This window comes from Panthera onca, chromosome F1, assembly GCF_046562875.1.
Source record: "Panthera onca isolate mPanOnc1 chromosome F1, mPanOnc1 haplotype 2, whole genome shotgun sequence".
Classification (NCBI taxonomy): Eukaryota; Metazoa; Chordata; class Mammalia; order Carnivora; family Felidae; genus Panthera; species Panthera onca.
In genome coordinates, this window is record NC_138355.1 from 5,237,807 (window position 1) to 5,265,200 (window position 27,394).

At 49.2% G+C, this 27,394-nt stretch overlaps 1 protein-coding gene across 2 annotated transcripts in view; it reads right to left on the bottom strand.

Annotated features, from left to right (window-relative positions):
- ACBD3 (acyl-CoA binding domain containing 3) overlaps positions 1-27,394 on the bottom strand; it is a 32,547-nt gene that overhangs the window by 2,676 nt on the left and 2,477 nt on the right. Inside the window, exons 1-7 of one of the 2 annotated variants that reach the window (XM_078441302.2) lie at positions 24,306-24,734; positions 13,313-13,454; positions 12,517-12,657; positions 9,571-9,729; positions 7,661-7,835; positions 4,916-5,102; positions 2,551-2,835 (exon numbers count right to left, since the gene is read on the bottom strand). In XM_078441302.2, the coding sequence (XP_078297428.2) occupies positions 2,551-2,835; positions 4,916-5,102; positions 7,661-7,835; positions 9,571-9,729; positions 12,517-12,657; positions 13,313-13,454; positions 24,306-24,402 (1,186 nt within the window). In that variant the 5' untranslated portion in view covers positions 24,403-24,734. Of the gene's footprint in view, positions 1-2,550; positions 2,836-4,915; positions 5,103-7,660; positions 7,836-9,570; positions 9,730-12,516; positions 12,658-13,312; positions 13,455-24,305; positions 24,735-27,394 lie in introns of those variants that run through there. The other variant, XM_060643313.3, reaches the window with a different exon arrangement.

The following is a 27,394-nucleotide window of genomic DNA, read 5'->3' on the forward strand; positions in this document are numbered from 1 at the left end:
GCAAGTCTGAGAAAGTCTTCCGGTCCAGAGGACCTGAATGAGACAGGGTGACTCAATGGAAGGCGGCATCCCGGATGGGATCCTGGAACGTTAGACAAAAACTAGGGAAATCTGAATACATAACGGCCTTGAGCTCATGATGACATAGCCACATGGGTCCATCGGTGACGATGAACGTACCACAGTACAACACAGATGTTAGCAACAGGGGAAGCTGGGGGCGCGTATACGGGAACTCTTTGCACTATCTGCAACTTTTTTCTGTAAGTCTAAGACTGTTTTAAAATAAAAAGTTGAAAAAAAAAAAAAAAAAAAAAGAGCAAACGACACTCTGATAAAATAGGCCCAAATCCGATTTGCTTTATCGCAGCAATACTGAAGTGTTTGCAAATAGGAAATACAGAGTCATTCAAAATGCAAACCCTTGGGGCGCCTGGGTGGCTCAGTCGGTTAAGCGGCCGACTTCGGCTCAGGTCATGATCTCACGGTCCATGAGTTCGAGCCCCGCGTCGGGCTCTGTGCTGACAGCTCAGAGCCTGGAACCTGTTTCGGATTCTGTGTCTCCCTCTCTCTGACCCTCCCCCGTTCATGCTCTGTCTCTCTCTGTCTCAAAAATAAATAAACGTTAAACAAAAAATTAAAAAAAAACAAAACAAAACGCAAACCCTTGCCTATAAGGATACCCATGGATTATTGGTCCATTAACCCAGGATCCCGATTCTGTTCAAAATCTGTAAAACTGGAGGCCGCTGGGATACATGAGCAGTGCACCTTTCGTCAGTTAAGCAAAGACTCGGGACCTGGCAACACTAATGCCAGTGACGAATCCGGACAGGAAGGAGTTACCGGCCACAGAGGAAACCAACCCCTCCGGCTTTCAAGCCCGAGTGGAGAAAAACCAAGACAACGAACGGAAGGACTGGCCTGCCCTTCCCCCTTAAACCAAGCTACGAGGACCCCCATCAAAAGCGCAGTGGCCTTTGCAAGGGGGCACGCGGAAAAACGCGGCCTGGGAGCTCATCTCCCAAAGGAGACAGGTTCTCTCCTGGCAAACATCTCCCGGGAGCCGGAAATCCGCACTGCGGTCTCTGTCCACACAGAGGGACGAATGGATTAGCTGCAGATGGCAACCATCTCATGACTGGGAACAGCACAGGCACCGGGGACTCCATTCCCACCCGAGGGGCACTGAATGCTAGGGCAAAGGTCCGGGGTCACGGTCCCACCTCTGGACGGGCATCGGACCCCAGCCCTTTTTACCAGCGCCCTTCCCCAAATTGAGAGCCCCAAACACAACTCAGCGGAGGGCTCACACCGGGAAGCAACCTCCCTCCAAGAGGCTCCAGCAGGCAGGCCTGGAGAAATCTGTCTCCTTCTGAACCGAGAATGCCTCTCTCTGATTCACAAAGCCCTTCAGAATCACAACCGTCCGCACACAAGCTCCCCTTCCCAGCCTCCTGCGATGCCCGTCCTTCTGGTGCGGGCAGCAGCGTGCACGGGCAGCGCTTTCTCTCGCTGCTGCCCCCCTCCACCCCGAGACAAGGCTGCTGCGAACAGAATGCCATGTGAAGACAGAGCTCCCCCTCCAGGCCCCGGGCCCACGCGTGTGCTTCCGTAAGTGACCTGAGGGCCAGGCGTGTGCACGTGCGGTGATGCGGTCCCACTGCCCTCCTCGAAAGCCGACTCAACTTTTAGCCTCCCTACAACTACCTCTTTTAATCTACCCCAGCGGGATCTCCGTGAAACACCGCCAACCCTCTCCAGGACAAACGGTCTGTTCACAAGTCAGCCGAAAGGTGAGCTGGGCCCCAGGACGGAGGAGGTGCCTCTCCACTGTCACGGTCAGGACATTCCTCCCATGCCGCCCTCCACCGAGCTGACATACGGACCCAAGCGCCCGACTAGTACGCGCACAAGCCCCGGGCTCTCACTTCCATGCAAACAAAACCAAGGAGACCATCTTCTCAATTAGTAAGCGTGTATCTTATAACCTACCTCCCAGACGAGAGAGTTTACACTGCTCTTGAAAACACTCCATTTTGCTTACTTAGAGAAAATAAAAAATTACTTTCCTGTAAAATGGGGAAGAATGGCTGAAATTTTTCTTTAGCTACGATATTCTGGCATGAGCTTCTGTATCTATGTAAAAACAAAGTCTTAAGAGTAAAATCAAAAAAGCGAATGATCTATCAGAAATGTAAATTTAAGTAAATTCCAGAGTTGGCAGAATTTCTTGCTTACTCTTTAAAAAATTTTCAGGATCATCTTGCACATTTGGCTTTTCAACACAAAATGCTCAAAGTAAAACACTATTCAGGAGGCAGTAAAACAGCCCCCTGCCAGAGAGCCCTGCTGGGCACTACAACAATGTCCCGTTCAGGCCCCAGTCCCTTCCGGGAGGCTGGCCCATCCCTCAGCCTTTACGGCTAAGGTCACACAATGAAGACACGAATCCCTGTCGCAAAAGTGTTAACCAAGAAGCAGGAGGCGGGCTGATGCATGACACCCCCAGCCCCCTCGGCACCTGCCACTGCGGACCCACGGCCTTACCTTCCTCCTCCTCGTCGTCGTCACTGGACTCGCTGACGTGCACGCTGACAGCAGTGTTTGGAGAGTCTGTCCATTCAAAGTACACCCCAAATCCAATGTCATAATTGTCTGTAGCAAATTCCCAAAAGAGATACGATCCCTCTTCGTGGGTGGGGACGCGAACGGTGACCACTTCTCCTCGGCCCACCGTAATCACGGAGTCCGCATCCTGCCGAATCTTCTCTTTGAAGTCTTTGATCTGGGGTCGTGTCCACATGGACGGAGCTGCTATTACTGGAAGAGATTCTAAAGACAACAGGAATGCAGCAATGACACACGCCGAAGAGGACGAGCCTCCACCTGCAGGCACCGAACCCGCACACCGCCCCTGCCCGCCCCTGCCCACCCCTGCCCGGGTGCACCAAGGGCCATCTGGTCTACCTCAGTTGTACTTGGGGTTGAGGACTCCGAGGAACATACGGGCTTCCCGTGGAAGTCTCCCCCCCACTGGCTACATCTGCCAATGTCACCAGCTATCCAGAGGCCACCACACCACTTCAGGGGACAAATGCAATCCACGATCTAAGAAGTGATTTTTTTTTTTTTTTCCAACACTCCGATTACATATGGGGATTTAAGACTGACCCTGGAAAACTCGTAGCTGGACCCAGGAAAACATTCTAATAAAGAAGGGAGACCCGGGGGCCCCGGATGGCTCAGTCGGTTACATATCCAGCTCTTGACCGGCTCAGGTCATGATCTCACAGTTCATGGGTTCGAGCCCTATGTTGGGCTCTACACTGGCAGTGTGGAGTCTGCTTGGGATTCTCTCTCTCCCTGTCTCTCTGCCCCTCCCCCACTCATGTGCACACACGTTCTCTCTCAAAATAAACAAACTTAAAAAAAAAAAAAGAAAAAGAAGGGAGATCTGGATTTAGGAATAAATTCACTTTTGGATCTGGACAAAGAAAAGCGGGCTTTGACTTCAATCACTCTGTCAAAAACAAACAGACAAACAACAACAACAACAACAACACTCTTGACCTCTGAAGTCAAGTTCTAGGGGCTATTCTAAAGGAGCTCAAAGAAACAGAAAAACTCGGACAGGACTGGCCCCACTAGGGACTGAGCAGAGAGGATTAAGTCTTGTAGCTGAGCAGCGTTTATGTGCGCCAGATTACTCAGGCTTTCCAGATGTGGTCACAGAACCTTTGACAAAGGTTCATTTGAAAATACTGACAAACGTGGGGCGCCTGACTGGCTCAGTCGGTAGAGCATCCGACTCTTGATCTTGGGATCGTGAGTTCGAGCCCCACATCGGGTGTAGAGATTACTTGAAAAAAACAAAAACAAAAAACTGATACTCTTACAGGGAAAAAAAGAAGAGGGGTCAAACCACAGGATATCAGGTCTTTTCCAAGCTGTTTTCTGTTACTTACTCTAACAAGACAACGCAGATGTCTGAAACCGCCTTTCTTGTGAACCACACCACCGCCCAGGCCGTGTCCCTGACACGCTCTCCCTTCCTTCCTCAGTTAGCTCCTACTCTGGCTTCGGCTCTCGCGGCTCAGTCGTCTCTTCCCCAGGAAGCCTCTGCTGACCTCTGTGACTAGGTCACAGTCCCCTCATCACACACTCTCCACCTACGACCGCGGTACTCCAGTTTCGAAACCACACGGTAACGCGTGACAGGCAGCTTCCGAGACGCACCCCACCCCGTGAGCCTCACCTCTGGGGACTCACGCGCTTGGGAGGTCGCCAGCCACCATGTCCCGGGGCCGGTATGTGGGACCAAGAGAATACAGCAGAAGCGCGGACACGTGATTTCCAAAGTCAGAATGTAAGAGACGTGCCACCTCTGCGTTGATCTCTTGGACCGCGTTCCCTGGAGGAGAGGCTTCATGGGGCAAGGAACCGAGGTCTCCCGCCAAGAGGCAGCCCCGACTTGCCGGTCGGGAGAAGGAACCACCCTGGGCAGAACCTCTGCCCCCTGGCAGCATCCTGACCCACGGGACCAGGACGACCACCGCTCGGCTGAGCCGCGCCTCTGTTCCCGAACCCCCCCCCCCCCCGTAATCCCTCACCCGCTGTGTGAGACGACGACCACTGGTTACCCGTCAGCTGCGAAATTTGGGTCCTATTTGTTATACAGCAGCAGATAACCAACACACAACCCCAAGTGTCCAAAAGACATCCGACCTGCCCTTCCTTCCATGCTGTCCTAACGGTCACCAGAAGCATCAGATTCTGACGTAAAGGGTAAAAAAGCATCCAACTCTCACAAATAGGTAACTGCTCTCCGACGCTAGTTAGCCGGACTCCCGACGTGCCTTCCGTGAACTCAATTACGACCTCTGGACAGATCAACACAGAGACCAAACCATACCTTTTGGTCCATTCTCCACGGCTTCTTCTGCAGCTTCTGGTTCGAGGTCTTTCTCGGAGCTGTCCGTGTGGGCTGTGGCCTGTCCGTTAACCGACGTCCTATCACTCGCCACAGCTGCGTTCACCTTTGCCGGTGTAGGCAAAGCGGCTCCCCCAACCGCTACCTCCTGCTGCTTCTGGAGCGCCGCCTGCGAGTGGAGGAAGAGTGAAGATCCGCTGACCGGGCCAGCACGCAACACGTGAGCCCTGGGGCAGACTCTGGCCTGTGTCTGGGTCCTACCAAAGCACTCCGCTCCAAGAAATTACTAATAGACTTCATCCACTGTATCCCATCTGCGATGAATATTACAGACGTGACATTGGAGTAAAAGCTAAAAACGATCCAAGTCATCATGGACAAAAACCTGCAACGGAAGGTCACGTTTGCATGACCTGAGGATCACTAGAAAAACTGACCAGGAAAAATTAAAATAGGGAGAAATAATCAACCCCAAATACAACCGAAGGTAAAGACTGAACACAGTATCATTTGTTCTTAAAACGGACAGAAGAAGATCTCGCTCAGATTCAGAAACCTACAATCTGAATCAGGAAAATTACACTGGGTAGAAATAAACGATCACGAAGAAAAACTCACAAAGGCAGAAACTATCACTGGTAAAAGCTCCCTTCCGGGCCTTCTCTCCCCTTCTCCCCGCTGTAAGCGCTACGACCAGCCTCACCTAGAACACTGCAGATGTGCTTTGCCTGTGCGTCAACATTATCCCCTTGGAACTGTATAATAAACGCTCTTTCTCGTGTCTGGCTTCTTTTACTAAACATTATTTCTGTAAGGTTCATCCACAGAGTCGTAAATAATTGTATTTTGTTTGCGCTGCTAGGACATTTCATTGTGAAATTACAAAATGCACTGTTTTACTGTCGGTGAGCCCTCGGGCATTTAAGTGACTTTAAACTAAAACAAGAGATCATAAGTGAGAGTATGTTTATGAAAGTAGAAAATAAAGCACGGGGGAAAAAGCGTCAGTAATCTCACGGTTCAGGACAGTGATGCAGTTTAGCGTCTCTGTATTTACATTTAACGTGTCACCTGCAAACCGACTACTTCAACGAACAGCGACACTTTCTCGGGTGCTAACGCAGGCGAGTGATACACGGAACACTTCAAAATACCTTCTCGCGAGGCCCGGATTCTCAGTCTTTCCCCATCAGTCTCCAGAAAGAGTACCAGCGTCCAGAAAAAGAGCATGCAACCAACCCAAGTGGGCAAACCCAGAACATTCAGTGAATGGCAGGCAAGCAAAAGAAAGCATTTCTGTTGGTGATCAGCAGGCCCGGCTCACACGGTCGCTGTCCAGGAGGCCACGCTTGAATTCCTCCAGCAGAGCGAACCCCCTTGGGGATCCCACTGTCCACCAACGGATTCTAACTATCACGTAGAACAGATCGTACCTCTTTCTTTACATCATCTCTCATCTGTACTTTGGGAAGTTTTAAAAGTTCAGGAAGGTATAGGAACAATTGCCCACGTAACTACACCTCCACACGAACAAGTCTTAGCATTCTGTCACTTTGCTCGGTATTTATAAAGAAAATTAACACTTTATGAGGGCTGAGGTTTCCTCTGATCCTTCCCCAACCCCTTTCCTTCTCCATTCCCAACGACATCCAATATGGTCGATCACTGTAATCCAAATTACGGATTCCAGTTCTTTCTGGTTCTCTTTCCAAGATTCTTGGTTTGCAGGTATCTTGATTTGCAAGATTCTTGACTGCAAGATCCCGTTCTCTTATTTAAACGACAGCAACCTCTAAACAGGACGGGGCGTGTGAGCCACCCTGCTGAAAAACCACCTCGAGGCCCGTCACAGAAGCAGGGACGGGGGTGGCAGGCTAAAATAAGACACGGGCTTTCGAGGACAGCAGAGAAACCCCTCGGAATTCCCACTTATTGTCTCGAATAAACTAGGTGAACGTCGTTTTCATCCTCTCACGAACGACAAAAATCTGCCTTTTCCCTCTCGGTAACGCTGAAGACCCCAGGGAAGAGGTACTTGAAGCGAGGAGTGAATTTTCAAAGAACTTAAAGAGGTTGGCAAGACGACGAGGAACGCAGAGCCACCACCGCGCCCCACGTTCTCCTCGCTCAGACTTTTGGACCGGCAACGGGTGCTTTAGGAGCGAAAACTCCATGAGTAAAGCCGGCCAGGCTAACTCCAGAGGCAGTCACGCCTCGGCCCGATGGGCAACGCGAGTGTCAGACCGGCCCTCTGCTGGAGGCACCGGACACTTTCACGTGGCAGCTAGCTCTGTGAGGGGAACGGGACAGGCACCGAGACTTTCGTCGCCTTCTTGCGGACCAGGGGAAAGGGCGGGAAACTCAGACGGCAGGTGACGCGTCTGATAGGCAACAAGACAATGGCAGAGCCGGGACAGGATCCGAGTGTCATGTGAACCCCCCCCCCCCCCCCCCCCGCGACTGCCACGCCTCTCCCCTCCCGCGTGGGGCAGGGAGCCGGAGGAGCACCGGCGGCCACGGCACCTGCCGCTGCCGTCAACGCGGCCAGCCCGGCTCTGCCGGATCAGCCGACGGCCTCCGGGGACGGTCCTCCCGCGAGCGGCGGTCTGGGCCGTGACCCCCGCCCGCCAGGGCCGCCCTGGGAGTCTACGCCAGACGCACCTCGGGGACACCGCCCCCCCTGCCCCCCCTCCCCCCCGCCCCCCCCTCCCCGGGCGGCGGGCGCACCTGCTGCTGGGCCAGCTGCGCCTGGTACAGCTGCTGCATGTACTGCTGGTAGTGCTGCTCCTGCAGCTGGCGCACCAGGAGCTGCTGCTGCTCCGAGCTGCCCGGGTACTGCTGCGCCGCGTACTGCCGGAACTGCGCGGCCGTCTGCGAGTTCAGCGCCGCCATGATCTGCTGCCTGCAAAACGCAGAGGACGCCCGCCGGTCGCACCACGGCCGCCACGCCGGGCCGCGCGGCCCCGCTCTCCGTCCCGACCGGCCGTCGCCCCGCGAAGGCTCCGGGCGGCCGACGCGGACCCGTCGGCCCGGAGCCCGGGCCCAGAGGAAAGGTCTCGGGAAACCCGCTCGGCCTCGAGTCCGTCGGGAGGCTCTCCGAGGAAGAGCCGGCACGGACGCGGAGGGTACTACGCGCCACCGGACCCGGCGCCGCCGCCGCCGCCGCGACGACGGCCCCCGCGGCCCCCGGGGCGCGCCCCTCGGCCCGAGCGTTCCCGCGCGAGGCCGCCCGGCGTGCGCTCGGCACCCCGGCCGGGGCGAGGCCGAGAGGCGGGGCGCGGCGTCCGGGGACGTGCCCGAGATCACGCCGCCGCCGGAGCGGCCGGGGCCGGGGTTCAAGTCCCGGCAGGCCTCTCGGACCCGGCCGCTGTCAGAGGGGGACTGGCCTCTAGGCCAGAGGGGAGACACTGAACCGTGGGCCGCGGCTTCTCGACCTGAATAGAGGAGGAGCAGCGAGGGGCAGAAGAGTGACTAGAAGAGGACGCGAGGGGCCCTGGGACGTGGAAAGAAAGCCAGTGAAAACCTGAGGGTCTCTTGCATCTAATTTAAAGCCCGCCTCAGGGCGCCTGCGTGGCTCAGTCGGTTAAGTGGCCGACTTCGGCTCAGGCTGTTATCTCAGGGTTCGTGGGTTCAAGCCCGTGTCAGGCTCTGAGCTGTCAGCGCCGCTTCGGATTCTGTGTCTCCCTCTCTCTCTGCCCCTCCCCCGCTCGCACTCTGTCTTTCTCTCAAAAATAAACATTTAAAAAAAAAATTGGGGGGCGCCTGGGTGGCTCAGTCGGTTAACTGGTCGACTTTGGCTTGACTTTGGCTCAGGTCATGATCTCGTGGTTTGTGAGTTCGAGCCCCGCGTCGGGCTCTGTGCTGACAGCTCAGAGCCTGGAGCCTGTTTTGGATTCTGTGTCTCCCTCTCTCTCTGACCCTCCCCCGTTCATGCTCTGTCTCTCTCTGTCTCAAAAATAAATAAACATTTAAAAAAAAAAAAAATTTTAAGCCCGCCTTAATGAAGAACACGGAAAACAGTATCCGGGCCCACCTGTTACTATAAATGTCTGTCGTGTTCTTCCAGACAGGCTCCACGTGCTTAACTCAATTATGTGACCAACTCCACAAAGACCTCAACAGGCCAATGACCGATAAAGCAGAATGTCACAATGACACTGGGCCTCGCCGCCCCCAGAGGGGTGTACTCCTAGTCTCTCTCCAAAGCGGAACGAGGCCCGGGGTGGGTGGGGGCCTAGCCCGACGCCTTTCCGAGGAACTACCGAGAAGTAACGAGACATCAGCGGACCCTCACGTTCTCTGCAAACCTTCCCTGACGTCTGCAGTGTTAAGCTCTTCCTGCCTGTACCCAGAGCTCCCTCTGCAGTAGTCGGTCCCCTGGGAGACGGCTGCGCTCACCGCCCCGAACAGGAAACGGTTTCGGGTCCCAAACCCCGTACTCAGAACGGCACCTGCCACGGGCCGCACCGCCCGGATTCTCTGTCCCGGGCCCGTGTCTCTGGGCCTCTCGGACTCTGGCCGCCTGGCGGATGCACGAACACCCAGAGAGGGCGAAGCAGACACACAAGCGGGGAAGCAAGACAAGGTCACGGGGACCCAGAGACAGAGCGAGCGGACGGCGGGCACAGGTGGCTCACTTCTGCTGTTCCAGCCGCAGCCGCTCCTCCTCCAGCCGCCGCCGTTCTTCCTCCTCCCGCCGAAGCCGCTCCTCCTCCTCTCTCCTGCGCTTCTCCTCCTCCTTCTGCACTCGCTCTCGCTCCTCTTCTTCCCGCCGCCTTCGCTCCTCCTCCTCCTTCCTACGGGGGAGGACAGGGAGGACAGACGCCGTGAGCACCGCACGAGGGCTCCCGCTTCAAAATAACCGAGGCCATCTTCCCCAGTGACCACAGACTCAGCCCCGAGAGGACGCGGTGGTCTTCTCACACTGCGAAACGTGCGCGCTCCGCCAGGAGCCATCTCCCCTCCGGAGCCCACGTCACCGCACGCAGGACCACGGCAGGGACATCGGCCACCGGGCAGCACAGAGAGGCGTCCGTCGGGAAGACACCACTGCAATCACTACCATACGCCCACAGCCCGAAGGTTTCCCGGCCCGGCGCCCTCCCGGCCCGGCCCGGTGCTCTCGACACCAGTACAGAAGTGAACACTGCCCCTCCAGTGCCACGGAGCCACAAAACTACGAGTCGCGGCCGAACGTACTGATGTTTGCTTGTGTAATGCGAAGAGCAGGCAAATACAAAGGACGCCTTCCTGGGTCCGTTACCATCTGCGCAGAGAAGACGGCACTGACAGCAAAGCGGGGACAGGGCTCTGGCCTGTGCTTTACGTGTTGCTAATGAAAAACATTTCTAGGGCACAGATCTGTAGGTTACTTCTGAGTTTAAAAAATATCAAAGCTTTCAGACGCCCACTGGCTTAGTCGGTAGAGCACGAGACTCTTAATCTCAGGGTTGTGAGTTCAAGGCCCACGTTGCGGTGGAGCCTACTTAAAATTAAAATAAGGGGCGCCTGGGTGGCTCAGCTGGTTAAGTGTCTGACTTCAGCTCAGGTCACGATCTCACGGTTCGTGAGTTCGAGCCCCGAGATGGGCTCTGTGCTGACAGCTCGGAGCCTGGAGCCTGCTTCGGATTCTGTGTCTCCTCCCTCTCTCTGCCCCTCCCTCCTTCACGCTCTGCGTGTGTGTCTCTCTCTCTCTCAAAAATTAACAAACACGTAAAAAAATTTATTTTAAAAAATAAGTTACAAAGCTCTGAACGTAAAAGAGAAAAAGAACAGCAGGAAATGCAGGCGCCGCCCCATCCAGCTCTCGCCCTCCCCTGGTGCCTCTCTGGCTACGCGCGGTGTGGACGGCAGGGTGGCTGAGGACGGGACACCGAAGTCCTCTGAGGATCTGAGAAGACACCACTTCTTGGTCTTACCATGACAACTGCTTGGGTCACCCCGCTTTTCTCCCAAAACTCCTATAATTGATTAACAACACATCCGAGCCACAGCCAAGACTCAAAATATAGCGATAACATGACCTACTTGTAACCTGTCACAGCTGGCAGGGGGTAAGATGTTCCAAGGCCAGAGCGAGACTTCTGGACTGAGGAACTCTAGTCTGAAATGCTTTCAAGGAGTGCTAGATGAACTTGATCTCATGACAGAACTACAGTTTTAAAAAAAAAATACAGGGCGCCTAGGTGGCTCAGTTGGTTAAACTTCCAACTTCAGCTCAGGTCATGATCTTGAAGTCCAAGAGTTCCAGCCCCACCTTGGGCTCTGTGCCAACAGCCCGGAGCCTGCTTCGGATTCTGTGTCTCCCTCTCTCTCTGCCCCTCCCCCGCTTGCACACGCTCTCTTAAGAATAAACCAACATGTGGGGCGCCTGAGTGGCTCAGTCGGTTGAGCATCTGACTTCAGCTCAGGTCATGATCTCACAGTTTGTGAGCTGGCGCCCCACATCGGGCTTGCTGCTGTCAGCACAGAACCCGCTTGGGATCCTCTGTCCCCCTTTCTCTCTGTCCCTCCCTGGCTTGCGCGTACTCTCTCAAAAATAAACAAACATTTACAAATAAATATCTAAATAAGTAAACAAGTAAATACATAAATACGCAAATGAACGAACGTTTTTTAAAAAATCAAAACTTGTCCTTTGGATAAAAACAATCTTCTTTCGGATAAGTGCCTTCTGAAAACGTCCGAAACGATTTCCTATCATCTTACACAGGAACAGGACTGCACCTAGGGCTGTCCCTTGATGAGCTGGTGGTTACAACCACAGACACAAGGGCTGTCTACGTCCTTGTGCTGTGACGGAGAAGTTCACCTTCACGTTAAGTGGCCCTGACAGCTATCCTTCTCTAGTGTTTGTGCCTATTTTTCATGGTTTCTGTCTTCTTCCTATCAGGCTGTTTTGTCTTCTGTTGTTTCCAATTCAGGTTAAGGTAGAACACCAGAGAACCAACTGTTTCCAGAGTAAATACAATCTGAGGAAAAACTGGTTTTATGGTGTCACTTTCATTACCCAGAAATTTGAGATAATTCAAGTCATCGGAAGTATACTCTGTAGATAAACGCGTTCACTGCAATGCTGCTGGGCTCGCAACCACGACAGAAAACCCCATAAACCTAAACAGCGTATTCAGCAACTCCCCCCCCAACCTCTGCAAATACCTAACAGGCCATCCGGGAGCCAGAGCCAATACGAATGTCTCCATAAGGCCGACTGAGTAGCACGGGTGACAGCCGTGCTACGGAGCAGACTGTTCTAGAAGCTCGAGGGAAAAGGCAGCAAAGGGTGAGTCGGACCAGCGGCGCAGGGTGGGGACGGTGGCCCAGGTTACGGGACAGCTCGCTCAAAACCTCAGCGTGACCAGGAGGAGGAACACCGCCACGACCGGGAGGAGGTGTCTGCGGAAGGGACAGCCAGGCGAGAGTGGCAGCCCAGCCCCCCAACTCCCAGGACAATCGGCCGCTCCCACCAGCGGGGCTGGACGACCGCCCTAAGGAGTGGGCACCCGATGGAGGACAGACCCCACACGCAGCAGCGTCGGGCCGGGCTGCACCGGGAGGACACGCGCCGTGCCCTCGAACCTCACCTTTTCTTTTCTTGCTCCTCCTTCTCGATTTTGTGGGACACGACGTACGTGGAGAAGAGATGGCAACACCTGTTCAGGAGCTCGACAAACTCTACCATGGCGTCCTCTTTAGAGGTATTTCCCAGGGCCGCCCACTCTCTCCTGGAGGGAAAGCGGGACAGGTCACCTCCTCGCCACAGAGCGGGAAGGTGCCTTCACATAAGCCTACGCGCGAGCAATTCGCAATCAGAACTAAATCGGAGAGGGACCCTAGCATAAGGCAAAGGCTCAAGTCCTCAGTTTCAACGAGCAAGTGGGGTTGACTGAACGAGCTAGGCCACGCGCGGCCCAAACTCACAGCCGTAACCGCGGCCTGAACGCCCTGCGGGTCTTTTCCACGCTAGCAAAGGGGTATCGAAGAGTCCCTCTCCTCCTGTCACCGCATTTTAGTCGTAACTGAACGCGCTCCACGGTGCATTCTTTTTCTGCCACAACTCTGTGCGCGTCCCACAAGGACATGGCTTACTGAATACTTTATGTGGCTGCTTTTCGTGTTATTTGGGGAGGATCAACTTTAGCTGCACTTGTCTTATGTTCATAATCAGAGGAGTAAACTTCTTCCACATTATTTATGCAAACACATCTCCACGCCAAACACACACACACACACGTGAAGATTCCAGAAGCTGCGAGCAGAAATGTCAGTTTCAGTCTGACTCTAAGCTAAGGAGCCCGCTGTTTACATCTTAACCAACTGGCTCTCCACTCGACTCAACATTACTGTCGCTAAATCCGTTATACAACAAAACATCGTTACCTCCTGTCATTCCCCAACACATCAAAGAATCCAACCTCAGGACAAGTGTCTGGATTATATGGACCCATAAGAACCTGCTTATGCAGTGCCACAAGCTTCAGTTTTTCTTCGTAAGTTGGATGAAAGGCTTTGCCATCTTTTTCTGCAAGAAAAAGAAACACAAAAACAATCAGAATTGGCAAAAAAAAAAAAAAAAAAAAAAAGTACTTTTGGTATCCGACGACGCCGTTTCACTCTCTAAGGTAGTCACAAACTAGCTGCGATAGATACAGATCTTACAGTGAGAGTTTTATTTCATATACTGAATTTTAATAGAGTCTAAGGCAGAAACCCTTTATGCGGAGTTGTTTGTTTTTTAATGAAGCCAAGCATCAATATCTATGTTAAAACTTCTACAGAAGAAACCAATCTGTCAAGCTAACAGGCACACACAAACTGTACCACCTGACATCTTTTACACATATTAAAACTTGTGCAACAATCATTTTTATAGTTATTTAACTTCATTTCAGAGAGAGAGCATGGGAGCAGGGGAGAGGGGCAGGGGTGGGGGAGGAGAGGGAGAGAGAGAGAGAGAGAGAGAGGGGGAGGGAGGGAGAGAGGGAGAGGAAGAGAGGGAGGGAGAGGAAGAGAGGGAGGGAGAGGAAGAGAGGGAGGGAGAGGAAGAGAGGGAGGGAGAAAGAGAGAGAGAATGAATGAATTTCAAGCAGGCTCCATACTCAGTGTCGAGCCCAATGCAGGGCTCGATCCCACAACCCAGGATCACCCTGAGCCAAAATCAAGAGTTGGACACTCGGGGAGCCCAGGTGGGTCAATCGGTTAAGCGTCCAACTCTTGGTTTCGGCTCAAGTCATGATCTCATGGTTCACGGGTTCCAGCCCTTCATCAGGCTCCACCCTGCGAAGCCTCTTTGGGATTCTCTGCTTCTCCCCCTCATCTTGCGCACTCTTCCTCTTTCCCTCTCTCTTTAAATAAAGAAAATTTTTAAAAATTAAAAAAAGTAGTATGTATTGCCTACAAATTTTATCCTAGTACACAGTCGTCACCAAAATAAAATCACTGATGAGAAAAGAATGTGGGTTAAAGCTTATTAACAGGAAACTCAGCAGAAAAAAACAAACAAACAGAAGCGGCCAATAAGCATCCCAACACATTCAATCAACTAGTCACGAAAATGGCAATCAAAACCATACCAAACCATAACCAAAACTTGTGCCGTGATATGGTCAAAAAAAGTTAGGTTAACATCAAGAGCTGGTAAGACCGGGACAAAGAGGCACCCACGCTCCCGATCCTGGACGATGCTGTTAAGTATACACTGTTACCGTGGAAGGTAGCAGTTATGTTAGAAGTTTTCTTGGAAGACAAGTTAGCAATAGATTCCAAAATCATAAAGGGGCACACCCTGCCATCCAGTCCTTCCAATGCTCGTTCCCTCCCCTCCATACTGTCCCGAATACGGACAGAGGCACGTGCAGGGATATTCGCTGCCGCCGTGTGCTTGCCATCCTAAACAATCTAAAAGTTCTTCGAGAAAGAAACAGCTAAATAATGTAACATATTTGGACTGTGGCATATGTGACTTATAGGAAGTAGTAAGTGAAAGACGCAAGCGGCAGAAGATGACACACAGAGCACACAACACGCTTCATCAATCCTAAGCACTCCCCCAACCACACACCTGAACATCTCTAAAATCAGATTTGGTTTTACCAGCTGACATTTTAAAGTTACAAATAAGCAGGTTTTCTTTCTTAATAGTATGTAAGATATTAGGGGGTCTTAAAGCTTTTAAAAACGGGGCGCCCGGGTAGCTCCGTTGAGCGTACACGACTCCGGATTTTGGCGGAGGTCATGATTTCAGAGTGGAGTTCGAGCCCATCGGGCTCCGTGCTGATAGCGCAAAGCCCGCTTGGAATTCTGTCTCCTTCTCTTTCTCTGTCTGCTCCTCCCACGTGCACGTACTCGCGCGCTCTCTCAAAAATAAACTTTTAAAAAACAGGAAAAAAAAGGATCTTAGAGTTGACACGATACAGCATGTAAACACACCCACATACGTATTCTACAGGTACGTTTACATGAATGTAAATGCAAATTAAAAAAATCCAGGAGTCACATCACACCAAAGGAAACCGAAGGAGTCTCACAGAGAATTTAAGCCTTACTTGTCACTGTAATCTTTCAAAGGAAAATGTGCGGAAGAGTAAGCTGAACTGTTAAGAGGAGTTTCCTTTTTTTTAATTTTTTTTATTTTTTAAATGTTTATTTATTTTTGAGAGAGAGAGAGAGAGAGAGAGAGAAAACATGAGCTGAGGAGGGGCAGAGAGAGGGAGACACAGAATCTGAAACAGGCTCCAGGCTCTGAGCTGTCAGCACAGAGCTCGACGCGGGGCTCGAACTCACGAACCGTGAGATCCTGACCTGAGCCGAAGTCAGACACTTAACCGACTGAGCCACCCAAGACCCCCAGAGAACTTTTACATACTTCTATGTACCTGCACTTTTTTTTCCAGCAAGAACAAACTCATGCGGTATTTGGAAAAAAATATTAAGAAAAGACACTGGGACACTGATCTTATTTATTTAATACAAATCGAAACAACTCAAGCAACCTGTGGGCCTGCCATCTGTCTTTGCTACTGAGCAAACAGTATCACTAGACAATTAGCACCAAGGAGGAACGTCCTCTAAAGCTTTTTGGACAGGATTATCAGAGTTATTTATTTACCAAGTAAGAGGCAAGTCCCACTTCAAAATCTCTTAGAATGTTATTTCAGAGAGCCCGGGGGTCTCAGTCGGTTAGGCATCTGACTCTTGGTTTTGGCTCAAGTCACGATCTCACGATTCATTGGTTCAAGCCCTGGTCAGGCTCTGTGCTGACGGTGCGGAGCCTGCTTGGAATTCTCTCATATTCTCTCTCTCTCTCTCTCTCTCTCTCTCTCTCTCTGCTCCTCCGCCACTTGCGTATGTGCTCTCTCGCTCGCTCTCAAAATAAATAAAAATAAACCTAAAAAAAGAAGAAGAAGGTGTTTTGGGTTTTTTTTTAATATTTAAAAAAAATGTTTATTTTTGACAGAGAGAGAGAGAAAGAGAGAGAGAGAGAGACAGCACTAGTGGGGGAGGGGCAGAGAGAGAAGGAGACACAGAATCCGAAGCAGGCTCCAGGCTCTGAGCTGTCAGCACAGAGCCCGACAAGGGGCTCGAACTCACAGACTGCGAGACCGTGACCTGAGCCGAAGTCGGATGCTCAACGGACTGAGCCACCCAGGCGCCCCATGTTTTGTTTTTTAAAGCCAAAAAGAACTACTCTAAGGATACCATCTTGAGCCTTATAAAAAGAAATTACGTGCTGGTGACTCAAGGTGAAGTGAGCCTAAGAAACAGCAGGGGTGGAGCACAGGAGGTAGAAGTCCTTGCTTTGTTCAGTCAGGATTCCTGGGGTTTGTCGCTTTCTCCTTCAGGGAAAAAAAAAAAGCCTGAATTGTATGGAAGTGGTTGCTTTGACCTAAATAAATGTAAATAAAGATAAAATCAGATGGAAACCTTATCCACTAGAAGACCAAACACTTTCCCGATTAGTCATGTAATATAGCAATTTTCAAACCCACACACACACACACACACACACACACACACATTCCTACTTGCTGCAGGGAGAGGATTTGACACCAACAGTCTAGTAGATATCAACACAATTTCTCTAGCCTATGACTACTACAGTTATTTCAGTGGAGGGAGGGTCCATTTCTTACCAGGTAATGAATTTACTCCTTTATTTCAAAGACCTAGCCCTGCAAACTAGGAGCAGGGGAAGAAGGGAGAGGGTAGGCAAACAACGAAACTGTGACAATTAATTAGCAAGTTGTCAGCCTAACCTCCCGCCCTAAAAAGTGACTCATCCACAGGCAGGGTGAGTTTCCGGATTTCTGAATGTCGTTTTAACATCTGCCCTTTTTACTGCCTGGCTCAGCTGGAGCAGCATGGGACTCGTGACGTCTGGTCTGTGAGTCTGAGCCCCAGGCTGGGTGTAGAGATTACTTAAAAATAAAATCTCACAGGGGTTTCTGGGGGGCTCAGTCGGTTAAGCGTCCGACTTCGGCTCGGGTCATGATCTCACGGTTCATGGGTTCGAGACCCACGTCGGGCTCTGTGCGGACACCTCGGAGCCTGGAGTCTGCTTCGGATTCTCTCTCTCTCTGCCCCTTCCCTGCTTGCACTCTGTCTCTCTCTCTCTCTCTCTCTCTCTCTCTCAAAAATAAATAAAATGTAAAAAAATAAATAAATAAAATCTCACACACAAAAAAATAAAGAAAGAAAGAAGAATACATTTTCAGTGTTAGCTCTGGCCCAGCGTCAAATTAATCTGTTCACCACCATGAACCCGAGCACTCAGCACCACGCTTGGTTCATGGGTACCACCTAACCCATGCCCGACTAAAGAACAAATTGACTTCACAGGTCAATTTCTGTGAGAATTAGCAAAACGGGACATTCGTTCTCATCAACTGTACTGGCATTTCCACAGAATCACGCGCACACTTGTTCAAGAACTGTTCTATCGTCTTTCGTTAAATTCTACTATGGGATCTTCACATTAATCGGCATCATCCAAGCTGGGGACCAGATGTGTCTGAACCAAAAACAAGCACGACAAGACAAAGAAAAGGAAACGCATCGAAACGTCATCTTTCCGAAAGATCGGCTTACAGAGTTTTCTTTAGTCGTTTTTTATATTCCCAAATTTTCTTCGATATGCAGAAAGTACTTTCATATCAAATACATATACGCTTTTTTCTTTTTTAACGAACATTTGTAAAAAGTCAAGACAACTCATCTTTCAGCCTTTGGGACAAGGTTAACAGATCCATTATCCTCCCCGGAGGAAAAGACACAACCCAGGAGGATGTGCAAATCCCGCCCTCGGTACAGACAGCCCACACGGTGGTCGTGTTCTCGACGCAGGATGTGTTTTGTTCGGTTTTCCAAGTCAGATGAGAATAATTTTCTTCTCAATTACTTACGGTTCCACAGGCATTAAATACGCTTAATAGGGAAGTTGTAACTGCCATTAACTACACAGAAAAAGCCTTGATGAAACTCAAAAATCTCTCACCGGGACCACATTCCTAAAGGGAAGTTCTAGTTCAGTGCTGCCGGAAAGGAATACAGACTGGCATCACCCTAGGTTCCTGCAGTCACACGGTTAATTGTTACCAAGTTATACTCTGTTTTCTACGGCAACCAAAAAACAAACGTGAAGTACGCTTAGAAAGAAACGGCAGGGCTATTTTTCAGGTACAACCGCATAAAGACACAGCCACAAGCAGACAGTGACTACCATCACCAAAGGGAAGCGTGACTGCAAAGCTAGTCATTCTTTTTTTTTTTTTTTTAACGTTCATTTATTATTGAGAGACAGAGCGAGACAGAGCATGAGCAGGGGAGGGGCAGAGAGAGAGAGGAAGACACAGAATCTGAAGCAGGCTCCAGGCTCCGAGCCGTCAGCACAGAGCCCGATGCGGGGCTCGAACTCACAAACCAGGAGATCATGACCTGAGCCGAAGTTGGATACCTAAATGACTGAGCCACACAGGCGCCCCGCAAAGCTAGTCATTCTTAACTGACTGGACTGAAAGGGATCACCTGTTGGCATCTGTCCAGCAACAACGATTTTTAAAAAGTTCATTTTCTATAAAACCGAAGACTGATAAAAGGTTACAAATCAGTTTTACCTAAAGGAGACAGACTAAAGCAGGGAATGGCAAACTGGATCGATCATGCCCACTGCTGTCTTTATAAGTCCTGGGAGTTAAGAATGGCTTTTGTAAAGTTTTCTTGTTTAAAGTAAGCGTTATGCCCAACGTGGGGCTTCAACTCATGACCCTGAGATCAAGAGTCACATCTCTACCGAATGAGCCGGCCAGGTGCCCCTGGCTTTTACGGTTTTCAAGGGCTATAAAGCAACAACAAAAAAGCAAAAATGGAAAAACAAAAACAAAGAATATAAATGAACACAGACCATATGTAGCCATTAGAGACTAAAATACTATCCAGCCCTTTATTTTTTTTGATGTTTATTTATTGACAGAAATAGACAGACAGACAGAATGTGAGTAGGGGAGGGGCAGACAGAGAAGGAGACACAGAATCAGAAGCAGGCTGCAGACTCTGAGCTGTCAGCAGAGCCCACAAACCGCGAGATCATAACCTGAGCCAAAGTCAGACGCTTAACCGACTGAGCCACCCGGGCGCCCCCTATCTGGCCCTTTTATAGGGAAAGTTTGCCGGCTCCTGACTAGAGGAAGAAGTAAACTCAGAAGCCAAATGACTTCCAGGTATTCAAAAAAAAAAAATGACAGTATAATTAAAAGGATAGAGAACGTATTTACAAACTTCCAGCTAACCATGATGGATTAAACACACAACATTAGCTCTGATCCTCAATGAAAAACCTCCACCCAAACAAATAAGGGAGGCAATTTAGAGAACGCTGGGAAGGTTCAGGAACCCGGGTTCCTGAGGCTCCAGGTTCATAAGAAGCTGGAGTCTAGATGGAAAAAGTAATGCTTCTTAGGGGTACTAAGAAGGAGGCACCCCTCCCTCCCACTGTGTTCGACAACCCCAAGCAGGCAGGCGGCTACCCGGCCCCTACTTCAGCAGAGGGCTGACGTTTACTGGAGAACCCGAATCACACGTGCTCCAGATGGGGGAGCACCAGGCTGGGAGTGAAATGCAGGACTAAAAACCAAGCAACGAGTTGCCCTCATCAACGGTAAACAACTTCCCCCCACCCTCCCTTCTCCGGCCTACTTCCTGAATGCTGACAACTAAGTTCCTACAACCCAGGAAGCAGCCAGGAGTATCTGCGGGAAAAACTGGCCCCAAAGATAAAACCTACAATTACTGGGGCGCCTGGGTGGCTCAGTCGGTTAAGCGTCCGACTTTGGCTCAGGTCACGATCTCGCGGTCCGTGGGTTCGAGCCCCGCGTCGGGCTCTGTGCTGACAGCTCAGAGCTGGAGCCTGTTTCAGATTCTGTGTCTCCCTCTTTCTCTGACCCTCCCCTGTTCATGCTCTCTCTCTGTCTCAAAAATAAATAAATGTTAAAAAAATTAAAAAAAAACAAAAACCTACAATTACTAATTCGAAAGGTACTGATGGTTTGAGGGTTCCCCTATGAAACCTCTGCTTCATCACCCTACAATTAAGGCTGCTACTCAAGGCTACAGTAACTGTTCGGTCCCTTACCCTCCAACAGGAATGAATACTTGACGATCACCATATATTTGAGAATGCTTCCAACACGGGAACACCCACACCCCCACACCTAAACTTTTTTTTTTTTTTTTTAACATTTATTTATTATTGAGAGACAGAGGGTGACAGAGCATGAGCAGGGGAGGGGCAGAGACAGAGGGAGACACTGAATCCGAAGCAGGCTCCAGGCTCCAAGCTGTCGGCACAGAGCCCGACACGGGGCTCGAACTCACAGACTGCGAGATCGTGACCTGAGCCGAAGTCGGACGCTTAACCGACCGAGCCACCCAGGCTTACACTTAATATCCTTCAACTTTCAATATTACTTCAACTTATACTTAATATCCTCAGAGACAGAAGCTAATGTGTCCATTAAGCAAAACGAGGGACGAGAAAGAAAGACAATTTAGGGAATAAAAACTCTTAGAAATGGAAAATGTAAAAACAAATTAAAAAAAAAAATCTTCCGGGGCGCCTGGGTGGCTCAGTCAGTTGGGCATCCGACTTTGGCTCAGGTCATGATTTCGCAGTTGATGACTTCAAGCCTGGCCTGGCTCTGTACTCACAGCTCAGAACCTGGAGTCTACTTAGGATTCTATGTCTCCTCTCTCTGCCCCCCCCCCCCCACAAAACAAACATTAAAAAAGTATTTTTAAATATTTCATTGGCTAGAAAATGGAGTTGAGAATATCTCCTAAAAGACAGAGATGGAAAAGATAAGAGAATTAGAAGTTCAATTCAGAAGATCCAATATCTTTTTTTTTTTTTAACGTTTATTTTTGAGAGAGAGACAGCACAAGCAGGGGAGGGGCAGAGAGAGAGAGGAAGATACAGAATTGGAAGCAGGCTCCAGCCTCTGAGCTGTCAGCACAGAGCCTGACATGAGGCCCGAACCCACAAACTGTGAGATCATGACCTCAGCCAAAGTCGGATGCTCAACTGACTGAGCCACCCAGGTGCCCCAGAAGTTCCAGTAACTTAGTATTAACATTATCATAGAGTGAAATCAGAGGAAAAAAGGGTGGAAATTATCATGAAATAATATAAGGAAATTTCCCAGAAATGAAGGATGCAGCTTGAGACTAGGATGACTATCAAAATATTGAACATAATCATTCAAAAAATAAACAGAAAGGAGATAAACAGAAATTCTCAAATGCTAAAGACAGAGAAAATTCTCAAACTTGTAGGAAGAGAAACAGGTCACAACACAGGATCAGGAATAAGAAAGACTACAGACATCTTTAGAGCTGGAATACTGAAAGCTAGATCACAATGGAATTATACCTTGGAATTCCGGGAAGGGACTCATTTTGAACTCTTGACCCCCAGCACTGTAAAATAGGGGTTGTTTTAAGCCACTGAATTTGTGGTAATTTGTTTCAGCAGTAATAGGACACTAACACAATACACAAAACATATTTTCCCAAGCAATTAAAAATAGAAGTGACTTCTAGACTATGTTCTTATTAAATTCATAAAGGGGCGCCTGGGTGGCTCAGTCGGTTAGGGATCCGACTCTTGTCTTCAGCTCAGGTCATGATCTCACGGATTGTGGGATCGAGCCCCAGGCTATCAGTGCAGACCCTATCTGGGATTCTTTCTCTGCCCTTCCCCCGCTCTTGCTCACCTCACACACTCTCTCTCAAAATAAACTTTAAAAAAACCTCACAAGTATTATTTACAGTTCTAATAGGACAACATAATCTGATAATAGTGTCATATTAAAAAATGCACACGTATTTAACAGTTCTAATACAACAACGTAATTGGTAACAGTCCTGGAGTCAGTTACCAAGCCCAAAGCTCTGAAAAATTAAGTCACTTCCACCTGAAATTAATTATACAAAAGGTTATTAGTCTCACACATCGACTGCAAGAACAGGTTTATACACAGAAATCCTATTTTTCTCTTTTCTTTGGAGGTAAAGGTGGAGTGATGTAACAAACTATTTCAATGTCCCTTCTGGCCTTTATCTGTGAAATGAAACCATACAATCTATGAGCCGGAAAGGATAGTAACGATCAGCGACTGAATCTCGCAACCAAAGCTCAGACCCCCTGTACATTTCCACATGGCCCACAACAACGTGTCTCTGGATACACAACATAATAAAGATGTAAACAGCAGCAGCAGTAAACCTGAAGTGTGAGAGAAGGAGAAGCGGTGGAGGTTACAGCTTAAACTAATGGGAACTAGAAACTATTTCACTAAGTCTCATGGTCACCGCAAAGAAAAAACCTGTAGCAGATTCACCAACGATTAAGAAAGGGGACTCAAAGCATATCCCCCCTAGCAACTGCCACCTTACGCCTGAGCAGGTGCAGGTGATGGGAACTCCCTGTCCCAGGCACGCGATTCCATCTCTGCGGGGCTGTGGTTTTTAGTTCTTTACTCTGAGTCAGTAATCTCTCACACTTCTTTTTTGTTTTATTTATTTGTTTATTTTGAGAGCGAGAGCGAGCAAGTGTGTGCAACCAGGGGGCGGCAGAGAAAGGAAAAGAGAGAGAATCTCAAGCAGGCTCCGTGCTGTCAGTGCAGAGCCTGACATGGGGCTCAATCTCACAAATCGTGAGATCATGACCTGAGCTGAGATCGAGCAGGAAGCTTAACTGACTGAGCCACCCAGGCGTCTCGATCTCTCAAATTTCTATCCACAGGGTCTATTTCCAGCTCTCGGCATTAAAGAAAACACATTTCACAGGTAAGACCTCAAAAAAGCCACAAAATACCCATCATGTTTGCCCGGAGTTCTCTACGCTCCAGGCGTAGCTAATTCCCTCACACTTGCTAAAGATCTACATTTTATATCCCAGCTCTGTTAAGTATACAATAGGGACAAATTATTTAACCTTTCTGAGCCTCAGTATTGTCGCCTATAAAATGGAGATGACTTCTCCATAGGGTTCTTGTGAGGGTTACAAACAACGTGTTCCAATGTGCTGGTGGAGTGCCCACAAAGCACACACTGACAGCGGCCATTATGCTAACGATGTCCCACACCTGGACAAGTAGCTCTTTTCTGAAAGACTCGATTTGTCTTTAACCCTAAAGGATGCTATCTCAAACAAAAAGCATTACCCAGGGATGGTCGGATCTGCACAGAAGAGAGCAGCATGTCTCTCTCTTCCCTCACCCTAGATACTGTATTTCCATCAAACCAGCCCGAGATCAGATTAATGTGCTGGTTGGGGGGGGGGGGGGGCAGAGAGAGAGGGAGACACAGAAGCCGAAGCAGGCTCCAGGCTCTGAGCTGCCAGCACAGAGCCCGACGCGGGGCTCCAGCCCACAAACCAGGAGATCGTGACCTGAGGCAAGTCGGATGCTTAACCGACTGAGTTCCCCAGGTGCCCCACAACAAACCTCTGAATAAAGGAAGACACAGGGTTTACAAAACTGAGTGGCAGGATAAGAAAAAGCACCCTAGACGGTGCTGACTCCAGAGCTCAACTTGGTAAATATTAAGCCACAGTAGCTCCCATGTAGCAAACAGATAAAAGCACAGCAGCCCTCCCTTATCCGTGGGGTGCACAATCCAAGACCCTGTGGATGACTGAAACCACGGAGAGGACCGAACCCTATATATAGAATGCTTTTTCCTATACATATACATCCACGATAAAACTAAATTTATCAAATTAGGCACAGTAACAGAACAAGAATAATAAGATAAAACAATTCTAACCATACACTGTAACAAAAGTGATGTGGACGTGGCCTCACTGGCCCCCACTCACCCTTGTGATGACGGGAGATGATAAAACACGCACGCGACGAATGAGGTGACGAACGAGGCGATGTGGGGTAAACGACGCAGGAGCTGGGACGTGGCATCAAGGCTACCGCGACCTTCTGACGCGGTGTCAGGAAGATCACCGGCTTCCGGACCCCAGCTGACCACCGTGGGGGGTGAAACCAGCGGTGAGGGGAGCTACTGCAGACACTATCTCCTCTTGGGGGCGGTTTCCAGAGTGGGCGCCTTGTGGAAGTTCATCACCACACACTTATGAGCTGTGTACTTTCCTGAACGTGTATTAAATGAAGGGGAGGCCTCCCGGGGAATGTCAAAATAACTCACATGAAACACACACGTACACATATCCCTGAATCTGTCTTCAGGTGAAAATTTCAGTTCAGCTCAAATGTAACATGAGCTAGCCAGTAAGAAAATCAGACGCGTGAAAGGTATTACTATTCTCAGCGCCTATCGTTCCTTTCTTACGACGGTCTCGTAGGTCTGTATGGTCTCTTACACTATTACACCCTTGTATCTAAAGGTGAAGACGATAAAGAAAGCAGGAAAATATAAATTCAAAATTTAATGATGTTGGATAGTAAGAATTCAATTTCAAATTATCTGGGGCTAGACCACTCAAGTCCAGGAGGCACACACTAATTACACAGGCTACCAAAGAATGAACGACAGCTGCACATCGCTGTAAAACCTTGATGGGGCCATTCATACCAATGGTGGGAAATGCCTGTGCTTAAAGATGACAAAACGAATGGAACCATCTCAGCATGTCCACGTGACTGCCTCTCTGAGACCCGTAACATAACTGAGCGTATGACCAAGTCTAATCAACAGCAATGCTAGTGGAAACGCATCAACAATTCCATAAAGACACTGAGTCCAAGACTTACGACTTAAGTTCTTCCGAATTCGACTACAGGTTTTACATACCATACCCTCAAAAATACTCCTGTCATGCTCGCTCGCTCACTCTCACACATGCACACACACACACACACACACACACACACACACACCAGATCCCTAGATCTGTCTACTGAAAAGGCCTAGAAACAATGACCAATCCAGTAGCAAAGAGCAGCCACGCCTATCACCCAGATGATGGCTCTTCAAAGGCTGTTTCCCACTAACAGGTTGGAACCTCGTCTCCTTGGACAAACGGCTAATTCCTGCTGAGGCAGGAAATGTATACGAATAACCTGGAACATCTCATCATACCAGATAGCAAGGAAGCTATGAAAAACTATTAGTCATGTCAAAGGGAACTTATGAGCGAATTCGACAAGGCTCCCACTTGCTAAAGACAGTATTGAGCATCGATAAGAGCTTAAAAAAAATAAATCAAATACGTTTAAAAGCATGAGTACATAATGACATCAAAAAAAAGTGTCACCTGTTGAGGCCGCTAGAGAAAGAACTCATTATTCTGAAAACTAATAAAGGGAAAGACGCATTCTTCCTTTCCTGTTTGAATTTCTACTCCAAACCAAATAGCATATGAAGAAAAGCATTCCAGTGAAAGAAAGACCATTAGACTATTACCATTTTTCAATCCCTAATGAATTAACACATCCATTTTCAATTTACACGAGTTTAAAAAGATCATTACATTAGCTAAGTGCAGGCCTCCCAAAAAATCTAATACTGTATTAGCAGCAATGGGACTTAGCAGGTCAATATTTTGATAAGCACATTTACTTCAGTCCTTTGGAAGCAATTTTTGCCCCATTACATTCAAAATCTCGAACCTGATAGCAATATTACATAGGAATTCAGATGGCTCTCTCATGCTTCACTCCTCCAGATATCCAAAGAGACTCCATAAAGTGATCACGTGGAGAAAAACCGTATGCATCTTTCCATGAGCCCTTAATATTTCCAGGCAAACATATTTAAAAAGTTCCCAAAAAGCGATGAGGCAGCAGGGCAGTAACTCTGAATATTTTGCTCAGCACACCTTCAGAAGAAGCAGGGTGTGCTTTCCACCTCCTGCAGTGGGGAGACCTCTCTGGAATCAGAGAGCGAGCCGGCCCTGCCTCTAACGCCCAGTGGCCTGGATCAAGTTTCTCAACTAGGAAGCCCCAACAATATCCCAAATACTCAGCAATACCCCAAATACTCAAAGGTCTGTGGAAACAAAATAACATATCTAGGGTTCTCAAAATGGTACCTGATGTGACTGCCACAGGGTCTTTAACTCCTCTTTTGGACCCTAAGTCCCTTCACAGCAAAAGTGAATGTACTGTTCATCTATATTGATGACCTAACCCACCTACTTAGAACGTTATCTGTACTAGGGGCTTAACACCATCTGAAGTTTGTTTATTTAATCTTAAACTCATTTGTTTAAATAATCTTGACACCCAGTGTGGGGCTCGAACTCACAACCCCAAGATCAAGAAACACAGGCTCTACCGACCGAGCCAGCCGGGTGCCCCAACGAGGTCTGAAGTTTAGATGGGAAGATGCTAACTTACATTTACCTGTATTTTCATCTATGATTTTATTTTTACCTGCATAAAATTAAGACAGTAGGTAGTTGACATACTGGGTCCGGTTACTGGCTTGTGACCACAGTGACAGGGGTGGAATGAGAAATGGGGTCTGTGACTCCCAATCCAAGTTATTTTCAACAGATATCCACACTCTAAAGGTTCCTATTTATTCCACAGAAGATAAAATGGAATGTCATTTCTAATTCTTGTTGAGATTCTAGTACAAAACCACCAAACAGCGATCTATTAGAAAATGTTGCAGGGCGCCTGGGTGGCTCAGTCGGTTACAGTGTCTGACCTTGGCTCAGGTCATGGTCTCACGGTTCATGAGTTCGGGTCCCCGCATCAGGCTCTCTGCTGTCAGTATGCAGCCTGCTTTGGATCCTCTGTCTCCCTCGCTCTCTGCCCCTTCCCCACTCGCACTCTCCCTCTCAAAATTGAACAAACCTTTAAAAAATTTTTTTAAAGAAACCCTTGCAAAACCGACAAAAATGCCAAGCACCGCGCTGGGATTACACGTTAAAACAAAGGCAGCAACAGTTGACTCACCCATAATTCTGACTGCTTTTAGACGCCC